Here is a 17,678-nt window from a genome sequence, read left to right as displayed (position 1 = left end):
CACACAATGCGTTTTTTTTGCCACAAATCGCAGCAAACCTGCACCATTTACCACAAAATTACCCCAGACATGAACAATAAAAAATTTCAGACTTCACACCAGACTCCCCCTCCCTGTAATCCGCACCTGTCACCGGGTGAATCAGGAATGAGAGCTATGTGACAGCTATCATGTAAAAAAAAAACAAGACTTCTTGTCACTCCCCCTCGCACGTTTTGAACGTGGTGCCATTTCTCTTCCTAACATGATAGGATATAAGCATGACCACCAATAAACAGGCAGACTCCTATACGAGACACGAGTGAGGGGGAGAACACAGGTAAGAAGCGGGCACAGGAGCGCCCGTGTAGCACTATCACTCACTGTCCTCACTACAGTCCCGCCTCACAACATCACCCATTGTGGAAAATAAAGCCACGCCCCGCGCCCTGCGTCTTTACCAATTGTAACTGTGCTTTGTCCTCCTAACCACGCCCCTCATTCTTTCCGTGTCAGAATCAGCCAGTCACCGCTCGAGAGGGTGTGTACGTCCCTCCCACTCTAGGCTCGGCGTCCCGGGTTGGAGGATGACATCTACGGCCGCTTCGCGCTCTGGTCTGCCTTGTGTGAGGAGGAGACCGGGGCTCAGAGCTGCAGTGGCCGGAACAGGAGTATAGTGACCGGGCAGACCCCGCAGTGAACGGCGAGCCGTGCTAGAGCACCATGGCGGTGGAGGAGGAAGGGATCCGTGTCTTTCAGAGCGTCAGGATCAAGATAGGTGAGCGGTTACTTTGACTTTCTCTGCGCTGGTGCCCGGCGAGTCCCAGCTGTGCCCTGTGTGTGCTGGTTCTGATCCCGGAGCAGTGGTGACAGCCGGGTACTAGCAGTATGTTATCTTGATGCCCATTAGTTAAAGGATGATCACTGTATGCCCGGGTAGTGTGGGCATTAGACACACCTGGACAATGCATGCCAGCAGAGAAATAGCTTATCCTCTCCTTGCCCCACTCAAAACCATGGTGTGATGGCAGGAGTGCTTTCAGCATACCATCCTGCAGCTTGTGTCGCCTTGTCCCTTTCTGTGCACAGGTAACCATTAACATGCAGTTGTTCCCTCTGTGAAGTGGTTGGCACCCTGGCATCTATGTGTAGAACATGTGTGGATCAAAGTGGGTTGGAATATACAGCTTTCTTATATCTCCTATTGTCCTGTGATGCAAGTTGCCAGCTTTAGTGAAAACCCTGTGGGTACGTGGGTGATCTCACTTTGAGTGTGCCAGTACATGAGAGAGGAGCGGAATCTCATGCCCATGTCTGTGATTTGCCTCCTGGCGAAACCTCTCCCTGGACAGCAAAGGCTTTTTAGTGCAACAAAGCTTTCATTATTCTGTCCCAGTGGAAAATCGTTGTAAAGCGAGGCCCTCAGTGACTTGAATACAAACTCATGGCAGCTTCTTGCCTGAAGTCCCAGCCTCCACTTCTCGCATGGACACATTGTAACAGATCTCTGCTTTCAGACAGTAGTTTCAGTCTGTATACATTGTATGGTGATTGATCTCAAGTGGTCACTTGGAGGAAGTGGTTTCATGGAAGAATCACATTACTTAGAGAGATGGTTTCTATATAAAACTGCCTTTTATTCCTCCTTTAAAGCATGAAGTGTATCTAACTGTGTGTGTGTGTGTGTGTGTGTGTGTGTGTATATACCCCTGCAACATACACTATAGATGCATAACTAGGTTAGACATGCCAGTCTTCTTTTTTTTTTTTTTTTTTTTTTTTTTTTTTACTCAAATGATTAGAAAACACATGGATTTATGCTGTCATTTTACCAGAAGCATAGCTAAAGGAGAAGTTGAAGTTGCACTTGAGCCCTGGTACCTGAAGGGGGCGCCAGGCAGGAGTAATGTAAACCTCAAGTGCAAGGTGGGGGGTCCCTGATACAGATTGTTCGTCGGGCCCAGGATTTACAGTTTGGACTTTGCCTGGGAGCCCGTGGCCCTTTTAGCCGGCTATAGGCCACAATCGTACGTCGAGTCATTCATACGAATGATCTGACCGTCAACATGCCAGACTAAACTGGCAGATCAAGGACATAAGTGTAAAACATTATTTTAAAAAATGCTGTAATTTGCCTATTGTGCCGCACTTGCCTAGCTTCAACCAATGGGCAAAAAAAATCCAGCATTACAGATTTCTTTATTTGGCAGATGGCCGTCTATAATTTTAAAACTATGGATGGTCAAAATCTGTGTGTGTGGCCGGCCGGCTTTACTCCGATACAGTCCTTAGTACATCATGATTCTGGGGAGGGATATGGGGCTTAGCTGGGGCCCTAAACCAATTGTGGCCCTCTGCTGATTGGGGCCCAGGATCTTGAAGCTGTGCTTGTGGGAGGGGAGGGGGATGTGGTCACCAAAAACAACTGTGTAGTGACATTGCTATATTTATTAAGACTTCTGCTTACACCTGTGTGGAAAATAATAAACATTGATACTTAGATGAGAGATTGTTGCACATTTTTGTTGATGATATCCTAATCCTCATTATCAAGGCTTTTAATTGTTTGGGCTAGTCCCACGGACCTGTTTATTTTTTGCGTGAAAGCGTTTTTTTATTGAATTTTGTGTGTGTGTGTGTAATATATATATGTGTGTGTGTGTGTGTGTGTGTGTGTATATATTTATTTCTATGCCAGTTTTCTGTGGCGCAAATTATGACTTTTGGCCTTCTTACGTCGCCCTCGCCACTTTTGTGGAATGAGGTGTGGCTTTTTAAAAGAATTGGCCCGCTGCGGCCCAACACATTATCATTTTTTTTTATTTTTTTTTTATCATTTATGCCAGAAAATTGTCTTAGATTACAATGGAAATCTACCGCAGCTCAATTAAGAGTCACATAAAAAAAACACAAAACTGCAATAAAAATGTGATTAAAAACAACCTGTAGATGCCCCGCCTTCGAGGCTTTCCCATGTAAAGGCAAACTAACAGTCAGGTTGTGGTTTTCTATCAAGTGTCAAATCAGCTGTGAATGTTTTCTCACTTAAAGAGGCTCTGTCACCAGATTTTGCAGCCCCTATCTGCTATTGCAGCAGATAGGTGCTGCAATGTAGATTACAGTAACGTTTTTATTTTTAAAAAACGAGCATTTTTGGCCAAGTTATGACCATTTTCGTATTTATGCAAATGAGGCTTGCAAAAGTACAACTGGGCGTGTTGAAAAGTAAAAGTACAACTGGGCGTGTATTATGTGTGTACATCGGGGCGTGTTTACTACTATTACTAGGTGGGCGTTGTGTATAGAAGTGTCATCCACTTCTCTTCACAACGCCCAGCTTCTGGCAGTGCAGCACTGTGACGTCACTCACAGGTCCTGCATCGTGTCGGCACCAGAGGCTACAGATGATTCTGCAGCAGCATCGGCGTTTGCAGGTAAGTCGATGTAGCTACTTACCTGCAAATGCTGATGCTGCTGCAGAATCAACTGTAGCCTCTGGTGCCGACACGATGCAGGACCTGTGAGTGACGTCACAGTGCTGGACTGCCAGAAGCTGGGCGTTGTGAAGAGAAGTGGATGACACTTCTATACACAACGCCCAGCTAGTAAAAGTAGTAAACACGCCCCGATGTAACACACAATACACGCCCAGTTGTACTTTTACTTTTCAACACGCCCAGTTGTACTTTTGCAAGCCTCATTTGCATAAATACGAAAATGGTCATAACTTGGCCAAAAATGCTCGTTTTTTAAAAATAAAAACGTTACTGTAATCTACATTGCAGCGCCGATCTGCTGCAATAGCAGATAGAGGTTGCAAAATCTGGTGACAGAGCCTCTTTAAAGGTGGAGTCCCGCTCAAGCTAACCACAAATAGCTTTTTTTTTTTTTCTTTTCTCTCTGTTCTACAGTACATACGCACAATTCAGGCTCTGGTCACATCACTTTTGAGTCTTCGTACATATTCACATGCCATGGAGGCTAAATCCAATGTGAATTTTTAAGAAAATCTGAAACTGGTTTCTTTGTGTGGACTAGCCCTATTAAACATACTTTTCAGAGTGGAATCTTTAAAATCCACAGCACGTTCATTATTCTCCGCAGTGAATGTGGTATGAAATTCCCCATTTACATACATTACCAGCGGAATGTTAGCCTGAATCCTGCCAGAATCCGACCACGATGTGTGAATCCATCATTATGTATAATTATTAGATCCTGTGAGACCTTTATCAAAACTGATGCAAAGGAAAAGTGAAATAGCCAATCAGGTTGCAGCTTTCAACGTGTTTTTATTATTTTTTTTTTAAAAAATGAGAGCTGGCGCCTGATTCGTTGCCTCCACTTTTCCTTTGCACCAGTTTTGTTAAATCTTTGTTGTTTCTTAAGAAGATGACACACAATAGCTGCTGCCAGTTATCTCCATTCTCCGATAAACATTTACCTTAAGGGCTTATTCACACGAACGTGGGGAAACTCGGAGTTTCACCTGTGTGGGACCCGTTTTCACGGATCCCCATAGACTTGACTATGAAGGGATCCGTGAAAACGGAAGAAAATAGGACATGCTTTATTTTTCAACAGAACCTTCACAAGGTCTGAAACAACGGCCTCCTCTAAATATATGCATCCATTCGACCGTTGTTTTAACGGCCGCCACACGGACGTTTTCAATGTTCGTGTGAATAAGCCGCTAGAGTGTATTAACATGGTGCGGTTTGCCTTGCAGCCTAAAACCGCACTAAAAAAAACGCATGTGTTTTTTAGCACGATTTGCCATGGTTTTGCATTTAGCAGGGATATCTGGGCAAATCGCCGTAAAAATGCATGCATTTTTTTTTCGGTGCAGTCTTCAGTCACATGGTAACACCGCACCCATGGCTTCTTAATCTAAAAGATCAGCTCTGGTGGTCCCGGTGCATCAATGCACTACATTTATGGCCATAATAGCTGATCGCTGGGGTTTAAGAAGCTGGACCTGTGGCGATCAGCTGGCTTCCATTTAAAAATTAGACAACCCATTTAGGGTGTAATCGCAGTGTGTGATTTTGCCGCGATTTTTGTCGTGCGTCCGAAATCCGCACAAAAAAAGCATGCGTTTTTACAGCTATTCGCGAACCTGCTGCAAATAAGTAAACCGCTGCGTAGTAAAAACGCATGCATTTTTCAGTGCTGTTTTCAGATGTTATTCAAAAATGCTGCAAAACGCACAGTGTGAATACACCGCTAGGCCAGCATCAAACACATGCAGTATTTGGCTATGTTTTTTGAGGCTTGGGCTAAGATCACACGGCATATTTTACAGGCTGAAAAATATGAGGCTGATTTTAAAGACAAAACGGCATCTGAAATCCAGGTGTTTTTGGAGCTATCTTTCAAAGCGTTTTTAATTTTACAAGCGTTTTTGAGGCGTATTTCTGACACGTATTTTGAAGTGTCCTTGGGAACAATCCGCTTGTAAAACGCTTCAAGAAGTGACATGTCACTACTTTTTTTACAAAGCATATTTTTACGAGGTGTTTATTTCAGCAGCGTAAAAATACACAACAGCATATTTCCCATTGACTTTAATGGGAAGCAGTTTTCAGGTGTATTTCAAAGCATAATACAAGCGTTTTACGTCTTAAGAAATATGCAGTGTGAACATGGCCTAATCTGGAAGTGGATCCAATAGGAAGTAAATGTACAGGTCCTTCTCAATTAATTAGAATATCATCAAAAAGTTAATTTATATCAGTAATTCAATTCAAATAGTCAAACTCCTATATTATATAGATTCATTACACACAGAGTGATCTATTTCCAGCATTTTTTTCCTTTAATGTTGAATATTATAGCTGACCGTTAATGAAAATCAAAAATTTAGTCTCTCAGAAAATTAGAATATTGGGTAAAAGTTTAAGATTGTAGACTCAGGCCGAATTTACACGAGCGTGTGCCGTTTGCGCGTGCAAAAAACGTGGCGTTTTGCGCGCGCAATAGGCACTTAACAGCTCCGTGTGTCATCACCATATGATGCGTGGCTGCGTGAGTTTCGCGCAGCCGGCATCATTATGACTCTCTGTTTGTATGTTTCTAAACAGAAAAGCACGTGGTGCTTTTCTGTTTTCATTCATACTTTTTACTGCTGTTGCGCGAATCACGCTCGTCCCACGGAAGTGCTAACGTGTGGTGTGCGTGATTTTCACGCACCCATTGACTTCAATGGGTGCGTGATGCGCGAAAAACGCACAAATATAGGACATGTCGTGAGTTTTACGCAGCGGATACACGCTGCGCAAAAATCACTGACTGTCTGCACGGCCCCATAGACTAACATAGGTCCGTGCGACGCGCGTGAAAATCACGCACGTTGCACGAACGTATATCACGTTCGTGTAAATAAGCCCTCATGGTGTCACACTCTAATCAGCTAAAAATCACAAAACACCTGCAAAGGTTTCCTAAGCCTTTATATGATCCAACAATCTGGTTCAGTAGGCTACACAATCATGGGGAAGATGTCGACTTGACAGTTGTCCAGAAGACGGTCCTTGACACCCTCCACAAGGAGGGCAAGCACAAAAGGACGTTTTTGTTTTTTTAAAAACGTTCATTTTTGGCCAAGTTATGAGCTATTTTATATATATGCAAATGAGCTTTCAAATGGATAATTGGGCTTTTTTTTTCGTTATGTCCAACTGGGCGTGTATTGTTTTTAACTGGGCGTGTTTACGTGTATGACGCTGACCAATCAGTGACCAGTCAGCATCATACACATCTCCATTCATTTACACAGCAGCGATGTGCAGCTGCATACACAGAGATTAACGTTAATCAAGTGTCCTGATAATGAATACACATGAAATCCAGCCTGGACGTCATGTGTATTCAGAATCCTGACACTTCTGAATCTTTTCTGTGAGATTCCAGCAAGCCACGCGTAATCTCGCGAGATTACGGAGGTAAACGAGATTTCGTTTCCCTTGCTGGAAATCTCAAAGAAAAGAGTCAGAAGTGTCAGGATTCTGAATACACATGACGTCCAGGCTGGATGGTCATGTGTATTCATTATCAGGACACTTGATTAACGTTATATATATAAAATGGCTCATAACTTGGCCCAAAATGAACGTTTTTTTAAAATAAAAAAAACCGTTACTGTTCTCTACATTGCAGCGCCGATAACATGCAATAGGAGATAGGGATTTGAGAATCTGGTGACAGAGCCTCTTTAATGGAATGTTGAGTGGAAGGAAAAAGTGTGGTAGAAAAAGGTGCACAAGCAACAGGGATAACCGCAGCCTTGAAAGAATTGTCAAGAAAAGACTTTCAAGAATCTGAAGGAGTGGACTGCAGCTGGAGTCAGTGCTTCAAGAGCCACCACACACAGACATATCCAGGACATGGGCTACAACTCTCAATGTCAGAAGCGTCTTTCCTGGGCTAAGGAGAAAAAGGTCTGGTCTGTTGCTCAGTGGTCCAAAGTCCTGTTTTCAGATTAAAGTAAATTTTGCATTTCATTTGGAAATCGAGGTCCCAGAGTCGGGAGGAAGAGTGGAGAGGCATCAGTCCAAGTTGCTTGTTTGGGGAGCCATGTCATCTGCTGGTGTTCGTCCACTGTGAATTATCAAGTGCAGTCAACGCAGCCGTCTACCAGGACATTTCTGAGCACTTCATGCTTCCCTCTGCGGACAAGCTTTATGGAGATGCTGATTTCATTTTCCAGCAGGACTTGGCACCTGCCCACACTGCCAAACGTACCAATAACTGGTGTAATAACCACAGTATCACTGTGCTTGATTGGCCAGCAAACTCGCCTGACTGAAACCCCATAGAGAATCCATGGGATATTGTCAAGAGGAAGATGAGACAGCAGACCCCACAATGCAGACGAGCTGAAGGCCGTTATCAAAGCAACCTAGTCTTCCATAACACCTCAGCAGTGCCACAGGCTGATCGCCCCCATGTCACGCCGCATTGATAACACCTCAGCAGTGCCACAGGCTGATCGCCCCCATGCCACGCCGCATTGATGCAGTAATTCATGCAAACGGAGCCCCGACCAAGTATTGAGTGCATATACTGTACATACTTTTTAGTAGGCCAACGTTTCAGTTTTAAAATTTTTTGAAATTGGGCTTATATAATATTCTAATTTTCTGAGACACTAAATCTTGGGTTTTCATTAACTGTTAGCCATAATCATCAGCATTAAAAGAAAAGAATGCTGGAAATCGATCACTCCGTGTGTAATGAATCTATATAATATACGGTTTTCACTTTTTGAATTGAATTACTGAAATTGACTTTTCCATATTGTAATTCATTGAGAAGGACCTGTATATAGAAGTAACGGATGCATCTGCATTCTTTAGTTTCTATTTCTGCTTTGTGTGTGTCCTCATGGCCTTGGATAATGTCACAGCTTCTTGTGTTCTTGAAGTGACTATTATACAACTTGATGCACATGTATCTTCCACCTGGCAAAAGCAGTCCGTTACATTGCAAAAGTTTCACCTGTCTGTATTGTATGTGAACATGACCTTACAGCAGTCTGTGATTCAGAAAAGGAAGTGAGAAGTACAAAGGAAATTGCTTCATCTAACCCGAACTGTTACTTCATTACCTCATTGTGTCCTTAGATTTATGTAAGTGTTGTGGATTTATAACTGTAGTAAGTGATGTATCAATCAACCATCAAGCTGCATGTTCCCCATTCTAAAGATGTAGAAGCGGGTTCTGTCGGGCTCCGGTTGTTTCAACGGAACCGTCGCTTCTGGCATTTTCGTTGTTCTGCTCCGCTAACTGAGCAGAACAGAATGCCGAATTACAGATGTGAACGGGGCCTAAGACAGAACCACCACACCCCTTATCAAAGACAAATTTCAAGTGTACTAAGATGTCATCAGCAGTCTTCTACAAGGCCCCACTGTTTAATATGAAGTTTTACACCACTTCCCACATATTGGTAAATCTAGTCCACTGTGTCTTTTCGTACTAGTTAACACCCTTTTCAAATGACATTTCCCCCAATTTAGAGTGCATTGCTTACCCCTTAGGGTATGTGCACACGCTAGCTGTCATTTACGTGTGAAAAGACAGACTGTTTTCAAGAGAAAACAGCTGCCTCGTTTCACACGTAAAAGCTCCTCCTCGTATTTTGCGAGGCGTCTGAGACGCTCGTAAATCTTGAGCTGCTCTTCATTGAGTTCAATGAAGAACAGCTCAAATTACGTGGCAAAGAAGTGCCCTGCACTTCTTTGCCGAGGCAGTCAATTTACGCGTCGTCGTTTGACAGCTGTCAAACGACGACGCGTAAATTACAGGTCGTCTGCACAATACGTCGGCAAACCCATTCAAATGAATGGGCAGATGTTTGCCGACGTATTGTAGCCCTATTTTCAGGCGTAAAACGAGGCATAATACGCCTCGTTTACGCCTGAAAATAGGTCGTGTGAACCCAGCCTCATTGTTCTAATACAATATAATAACTTATAAGTGTACATGTAATTATAATGTACATGCTATGCAATGGCAAGAATTTGTCTTCTTTTTCAGTTGGTATTGAAGTTTTCTTAAATTTCTTAGCCATAATTTGGCACACTTCCCTAGTGATATTTATCATCCAAATAGGGTGCGTGCTCCCAATTGTTGTGATGGGAAAGTTTTTTTGTCACGTATCAATAGGACTGACCGAAGGGATCTGGCCTTAAAACTGGATTGTGATCAGGAGAAAGTCCTGAAAAGCCCTGACCCACACGATGGGTTATGCAACAAGACTTAAAGAGGCTCTGTCACCAGATTTTGCAGCCCCTATCTGCTATTGCAGCAGATAGGCGCTGCAATGTAGATTACAGTAACGTTTTTATTTTTAAAAAACGAGCATTTTTGGCCAAGTTATGACCATTTTCGTATTTATGCAAATGAGGCTTGCAAAAGTACAACTGGGCGTGTTGAAAAGTAAAAGTACAACTGGGCGTGTATTATGTGCGTACATCGGGGCGTGTTTACTACTTTTACTAGGTGGGCGTTGTGTATAGAAGTGTCATCCACTTCTCTTCACAACGCCCAGCTTCTGGCAGTGCAGCACTGTGACGTCACTCACAGGTCCTGCATCGTGTCGGCACCAGAGGCTACACTTGATTCTGCAGCAGCATCAGCATTTGCAGGTAAGTAGCTACATCGACTTACCTGCAAACGCCGATGCTGCTGCAGAATCAACTGTAGCCTCTGGTGCCGACACGATGCAGGACCTGTGAGTGACGTCACAGTGCTGCACTGCCAGAAGCTGGGCGTTGTGAAGAGAAGTGGATGACACTTCTATACACAACGCCCAGCTAGTAAAAGTAGTAAACACGCCCCGATGTACGCACATAATACACGCCCAGTTGTACTTTTACTTTTCAACACGCCCAGTTGTACTTTTGCAAGCCTCATTTGCATAAATACGAAAATGGTCATAACTTGGCCAAAAATGCTCGTTTTTTAAAAATAAAAACGTTACTGTAATCTACATTGCAGCGCCTATCTGCTGCAATAGCAGAGAGGGGTTGCAAAATCTGGTGACAGAGCCTCTTTAAACTGGTCATAGGCATGAGAAAAATGCCAACCTGTGTTGGTTTTGTTTGACTTGAAGGTTATGGTACGGTCATTTAAAACCTCATGTCCGTACACATAACGGCAATTGTTAAGAATATGATATCGTTCTGTGTAATGTTGCTAAATCGGTTGGTTTCAAATCATGCTTATTTATTTTGTCGCAGCCACCTTTTTAGATTTTTGGTCTTTACTACTTACATACTATGATTGTAGCTATTAGTCCGCTATTGTATAAAAAAAACAAACGTGTAGCAATGCGCATACATAATACTTAGTGATCACCGAACATTGCAGATCTCTTGTATTGTACAGTGTTTCTTTTTAATAACCAGTTAGTAGTGAAAACACTGGTGGTAATGGGTGACAGATTGGTAACTCCCAGTACTAGACGTACCAAAGGAATTCTAATATAAAGATCTGACCCGCTGAGCCTCCTGTATGAAAACTAGTGCAGACTGGAGGTGTTAATCATATCAACCAATCAGATATCAGATTGCATTTTTTTGCGTGGCTGTCTGAAAATTAAAGCAATGATCAGATTGGTTGCTATAGGCAGCACCTCCAGTCCTCGTCTGCACGTGTTTTTATACGTGAGGGACTCGTTCTCCAATCAAGCAACCAATCGGAGCAAATATTTGATTTTCTAAACTGCACTGGAAGAAAATGAAACCTACACATTCATTGGGCAACAAGGCCACTTTCTCCCTGATGCAATTTTGATTCGGGAAGTTCAAAAGTGTTTCAAAACGTTCTCCGCTATGGACAGTCGACTTGTTAAGGCCCTTTTTTGCCAATTATCAGTCAAACGAGCGTTTACAGAACGCTCATTGCCCTGTTTAAACAGGGCAACCATCAGCCGATGAACGAGACAACGCTCGTTCATCGGCTAATTGCATCGTTTAAGCAGCAAAAAATACTATCGTTGCCGGCAGCACCTCTCCCTGTGTAAATAGGGAGACGTGCTGCCGACATGCTAGAAATGTATGGGGGCGAGCGATCGTAGTAATGAGCGCTTGTCTCCCATACATAGCTCCTTGTGAAAGGAGAAAACGAGCGCCTATCATCAAGCTGTCTTGTTGATTGGTGCTCGTTTACACGGCCCACGTCGAGCGCGTAGGACGACTCTTAGAAGTTTAACTTCATTGCAGCGCCACCACAGGGGAGATTAAGCATTACGCAATGCCCATTGAAATCGTGTGATATGCATGACCGTTCCTCCAGATTGTGATAGTGACGCTCTTTGTACCTGCTTTCCCCCTCTGGCCAAGAGATGAGGGTCCAGAGCATGGGACACCCCCCCCCCCCCCCCGCCTCATTTAATTTAGAATCATTAAGATATATGAAAATTGGTTTTGTAAACTAGATAACCAGTTTAAGCTTGTGTAGAATTTGAACCCGCAGTTCGTAGTTGTTTGTTCATTTAGAACTACCGCAGATATTCTGTTTTTATACTGATCTAATTAGATTTTTTTTTTTTTACTGATATAGTAGGAAAGAACACTTGTTAAAAGGATTAAATGGTTTTAACAATTGATGACGTTATAGGTGAAAAGTCCACTTTAATCCAGGGATGGGCTGCCTACATTACGGAGTGCCCGAGCGTCCTCACATTCTGCTATGTGTCGTACAATTAAATATTTGTACCTGCCCTTCATAGAGCAGATCACCTTTTTTCTTTTTGTATAGTTTTGTTAAATACATGGAAAGCATGACATGGTAGTTTAATTCTTTGTCTAGTGGTTTAGTCTGTATGTTTTAGTTTCTAAAGAGAAAGCGTTTTTCATCTGCGGCACTCGATGGCTGCGGCTGGAAAACGCTGCAAAACATGTGGCAAGTAACTGCAGGCAGGTCAAAATCTGCCTCAAAATTCCTAAAGGAATTTTGAGGCAGATTTTTTCTGCCTGCAAAAAAAACTGTGTGGACATGCACTATACACGAACGTGTCTCTTTTGCAAGCGTAAAAAAATGCAGCGTTTTTCCTGCATTGCAGTTCCGTGTGACATTAGTGTACGGTGCGCATCTGCGTTTTTTACACGCGTATGTCATCTGTATATCACGCGTTTTTACGTCCGCAAAAAAACCTGATGGAGATGTTTTTTTCTTTTTCTCATCATTTCTTTAGCAACTGTTGCGTGAATCACGGACAGCACACGGATGACGTCCATGTGCTGTCCATGATTTTCCCGCACCCATTGACTTCAATGGGTGCGTCATGCGGAAAAAACGCACAAGAATAGGACGTGCAGGAAGTTTCACACAGCGGACACATGCTTTATGAAAAACACAATGTCTGAATGGCCCCATTGAATTGCATAGGTCCGCGTGAAGCTCGTGCGAATGAGGCCTAAGACGTTTGGTGGACATGTTAAACGATATTTAAAGTGTAAATCCTCCTGTGATTAATACAGGCATCAAATATGAAATCTTGCATTTTAGTAATAAATCTTCATTAGTTTCTACGTCTAATGTAAAAAGAAAAAAAAGTTATTACATGGAGACTGTCATTAAACTGCTGACTAGAGATCTTTGTATAGCAGTTGTTTTAATAAACGCTATGGGAGCATACACGCAGGTGTATTTTCGAACCCTGTTCCATCCATATAATTCTTACCAAGTTGGTTTTTGTACTTCCTATGAGATCTCCAATTTTTGTCAAGAAACATACTGATTTTACGTAGGCCAAAAGTACAAATGTGAATGGTCGCTTAGGCGACTGTAACTGTGCCTGGTATTACAGCTCAGCGCCATTCGAGTGCCGGAAAACCCTAATCTACTAAAAGGTGCCGCTGTCTGTAAACTATAAGGCCATAGCGATATGATGTTCCTACTGATGTTAGCTCCATCATCCATTGGCTCCCGTACTATGATTTAAACTATTACACGGGCCAATGATCGGACAAACAAGCTTTCATATGAACGCTGGTTCCTGATCATTGCCCTGTGTACTAAGGGCAACGATCAGCCAATGGGCGAGCATCTTTCATTGGGTGATCTGCTCTTTTATGCAGAATTAAAAATCATCATTGTTGGCAGCACACCTCCATGTGTAATCAGGGAGATGCGCTGCCGACACAATGAAAATACATAGGGACGAGTGCCAGTCCCTATACATATCCAATCATTGCTTCATGTGATAGGAGCAAACAAGCGCTGATCAACGAGCTGTATAGTTGATCGGCGCTTGTTTACACGCCCAATGTCAGGCCGTGTAATAGTACCCTTACACGTAAGCAAAACTATACTGCGTGATCCCAGACTTAGGCCACGTCTACACAGAACTTTTGGAGCAGTCTTTTTAGTGCAATATTTCTTTATTTCCTCATCGGCGTTTGACCGCACCCATGGAGAGACCGCCTCTTCCACTGGACAGGAAACCGGAAGATAGGATTCATTTAAAAGGAGGGAACACCACCATCATTCCCAGTACTGGTTCCTGTCCTTTGGACAAAGGGCAGGGATGATATAAGATTCAAGTAAAGGCAGACTGCAGGAGCCCGGCCTGTATCTGAGGGGCTCATGGGTGACCTGTTGGCATGAGTCTCCACTAGGAACAGCGGGGGTTGCTTGGTTCCCCATCTCTCTTCAACCCACCTGTCAGTGGATGCTCTGTGCCTCCCTCCTGCTATGTGCGGGCCATTGGGTGCTATTGATGGGACCAGACTGCAGCAGCATCTTGGTGTCTGTGGGGGTGCACCTGGGGGCCTTGGCGCAGCTTGGAACCGTTACAGGCCGTGCCTGTATGTTTGCCGGTGCTTTAGGGTCCTGGCCAGTGAAGCTGGTATTAGACGCAACCGGAAGTGATGCAGGTTACTTCCGGTTTCCTGTGGCTGGTGGCTAGATTACACACTGGTGGGGTAAGAGGGGTTGTTACACCTAGTAGCTTCCCTGACTCTAATTTTTACTGTAGAATATTATTGGTTTTAGGGCTCTAAGGACCCAGGGAAAAGATCAGCTAAACTTAAAAACTGAGAATGTGGAATTTGTAAGAAAAAGCTCCCCACGGGATTGTAAAATCCCTCTAAAGCCTGTTTGGAGAAGGTTTTAGGAGATGCGGGCCCATTTCCGTTGAGGAGTATAAATAGCCTGGTCAAAAATGAAGTTAAAAATTCCATTAAGGCTTTAAGAAGGGAACGCCTAGGCACTTCATGTGGTAGATCTAGAGCAGTCTCATCTTCCAGTGAGGATGAAGTGATGTGGGATCTAAGTCAAAACTTTGTGCCATAGCCTGTCAGGGGGTTTTATTTAGCCCAGCCCTAGATGACATTCTAGAGGATAGTTAGAATGTCTCCTGATCCGTTCTTTCACCCTTAAAGGGGCTTTCCACCTTTTTAAAATTTGCCAACTAATTCTAACTATGTCTTAAACTAACATTGTAATATACTTGCCTATCCAAAGATGTTGATGTCTTCTAATACGGAGTAGTGTCACGTGACTCCACAACCAACGGAACTTGGTACTTCCGATTTACGTGCCGACTGGTCTTCTATCTTTCATTCTGGACTGGCTCCTCTTCCTGTCTTCTCCACGAGTGGCGCATCATCACTGATGTCCCATTAGTGGGAAGTTACTATCGACAAAGCCGTAAACTAGTGCATGTGTGGTTCAATAAATCTGTATTTGGATCATGCATGCAATGTTAACTGCTAATACAGACAAACGTGCATGCCGGGAGAAGCAGGACCGGAAGAAAGACAGAGGTAAATAAACATAAAAAATGTAAACATATAAGCGTTATAATTAAAAAAATAAAAAAAACTTTCTTCTTATTTATGAAAATAATAAACGGAGCACAGATAAAGAGCTAATGCGCGCTCTCCTCTCTCCAGCTCTTGCACTGTCCGTATCAGTGAGACGCCCCCTTGCCAGTTTGGCAGACAAGTACAAGACTGATCTCTCAGGAGAGATCAGTGAGAGCTGAAGAGTGTGAGCGCGCACACGCTCTTCTCTCTCCAGCTCTTGCTGTGACGCTGTCCGTAGCTGATTGGACAGTGTCACAGCGATGTTACATGCCCCCTTGCCATTACACGCCCCATTGACCGTTCAGGGGATTATTTAAATATCGGGCGCCAAATATAACGGCACCGATATCTAAATAAAGGAGGCGGGTAGGCAAAAACGTGAAGTGCCCCAGGATTTGTGCAGCCCTGCCGATTATATGCTGCACTCAGCTGAACATGTATGGGGAGGTGAAAGGTTCTCTTTAAAATTATAATATAAAAGAGTATAAAAATGTACAAAAAAAAGGGTAATTAATTGTATAAATCACGAATTTAGTCTTCGGTTCTTGCCAACAACTGGGGATGGTGGGGGTGTTCCCTCCTTTTAAATGAATCCTAGTTCCTGTTTCCCGTCCAGTGGAGGAGGCAGTCCCTCCATGGGTGCCGTAATGGGCTCAAGAAAAACTAATTACCGGTAAGTAATTTTGTTTTTGTTCTTTTAACCACAACAAGTAGTGAATTCATTAAAGGAGTAGTGAAATATAAAGACTTATTCTATCTCATTTTTGTATCCCATCCTGCTGTCTATGTATATAAATTAAAACTGCATCAAGAACTGCACCATGTGAACTTGACGTAAGGGCCTTAATAAGCCATTGAGACACAAAATACATTTGAATAGCAATATGGATTCAAAGAAACTATCATTCTTTCCAGCTACAACAAAAAGCTAAAAAATAAGTGAAAACAGAAAAAAGTAGAGAATATTTTACACTATATATACTAGTTTTTACATTTGCTTACTTTACACTCAATGTTAATCAAAGGAGGAGCTTTACGTTGTGTACTTGTCTCAATAAAGTGACCATCGTGATTATACGTTTTTAAGCCTAGGTTAACATGTTCGCATTATTACCGCGACCTATGAACCCAGCCTAAGGATTTACAGTTTAGAATGCACATTGTAATTTGTAATATACAAGGCCTGTCTGATTTTGTAATTTTTCTTTGGAACGTAACCTAAAGAAAGACTTGTTCTAAAAGCAGTACACAACATAAATTTCATGTAGGGATCATTGAGGTGATCCAGTGAATTAATTTGCGTAGCTCTGAGCGGGTCACTTTTGAAAGGGAATACTCCTGTAAACCTAGGAGATGAGCCCATGTTAACAAGCTTGTTTTTTTTTTTGTTTTTTTTTGTCTTGATATTTTTTTAACCAGTTTATGAAAATCTTATAAAAGTTGCATGCACACGATACACAATGTATTCCTATGGACTGGAACAGTTGGTATCACAGCTGTGTGCCTACAAAGGTCATTCGTTTATACAGTTGCTATTGCAATCCCACCACGAATGGGTGCATCTGTTTAAAATTATTACATTCCCCACATGGGGGGAGTTTATTGGGGGCTACGCACCAGAATCGTGGCATAAAAAAGTAGCACGTTTTGGAGCCCGTATTATTTGCGCCAAAAGTTGACCTTTTTCCTCTTTTCCACCGCTCTCATCGCTTAATGGATAGGCGTAGCCTTATACAGCCCAACAAATTTGCTATAAATTTATGTTACAAATTGATGTCAATTTTATATAGCATATCTACGCCAGCTCATATCTGGAGTAGATTTGACTTTCTCGTGCACGGACAGGCAGAGATTCACCTAATTAATCAATTAGTTGTGTCTTACTCTAGCGCTGACTTAGATTAAGACTGATGCACAAAATGCCAGTTTTAATAAATCCCCCCCAGATATTTCACAACACGTTTCTAAAATTTCTGAACGTAAGCCGATGCGACACATTCTGTCCCCTTTGTATACTTGTGTTTGTTACTTGATAGGAGAGATGACACAATGTCTTAATATGTCTAACTTCACCTCTTTTGATTGCCTTATGTGGCCCTCATATTTTTCTAAGGTGGCTTAAGAGATGTCTGTCTTTCTTTTATCCCTTGTGAGTAATTTGACCACATAACAGATGTTTATGCTTTGCGGTAAGTTCCACCCACTTTAGTGTGGTTTATTGTATTTTTTTTTCCCCTGTGGACTAGTATAGGTGGGGTATATTCATAAAATGCAAAGTTTTCAAGGAAGATGTGCTTTTTCACCTCTGCGAAACCCACTTGAGAGCAGTCTAGCTTGGTTACATGCTGTTAAGCCTGGCCTGACCTCTAGTCTCTGGTT

At 42.8% G+C, this 17,678-nt stretch overlaps 1 protein-coding gene across 1 annotated transcript in view; it reads left to right on the top strand.

Moving 5' to 3' along the window:
- The first annotated feature begins 556 nt into the window (after positions 1 to 556).
- Positions 557 to 17,678, top strand: part of RASA3 (RAS p21 protein activator 3) — a 214,536-nt gene continuing 197,414 nt past the window's right edge. Inside the window, exon 1 of the mRNA XM_075852643.1 lies at positions 557 to 757. Within this exon, the coding sequence (XP_075708758.1) occupies positions 703 to 757 (55 nt within the window). The 5' untranslated portion in view covers positions 557 to 702. The remainder of the gene's footprint in view (positions 758 to 17,678) is intronic.

Source organism: Rhinoderma darwinii, chromosome 2 (genome assembly GCF_050947455.1).
Source record: "Rhinoderma darwinii isolate aRhiDar2 chromosome 2, aRhiDar2.hap1, whole genome shotgun sequence".
Lineage (NCBI taxonomy): Eukaryota > Metazoa > Chordata > Amphibia > Anura > Rhinodermatidae > Rhinoderma > Rhinoderma darwinii.
The sequence above is the reverse complement of the archived record's forward strand: the minus strand, read 5'-3'. Positions and strand labels throughout refer to the sequence as shown.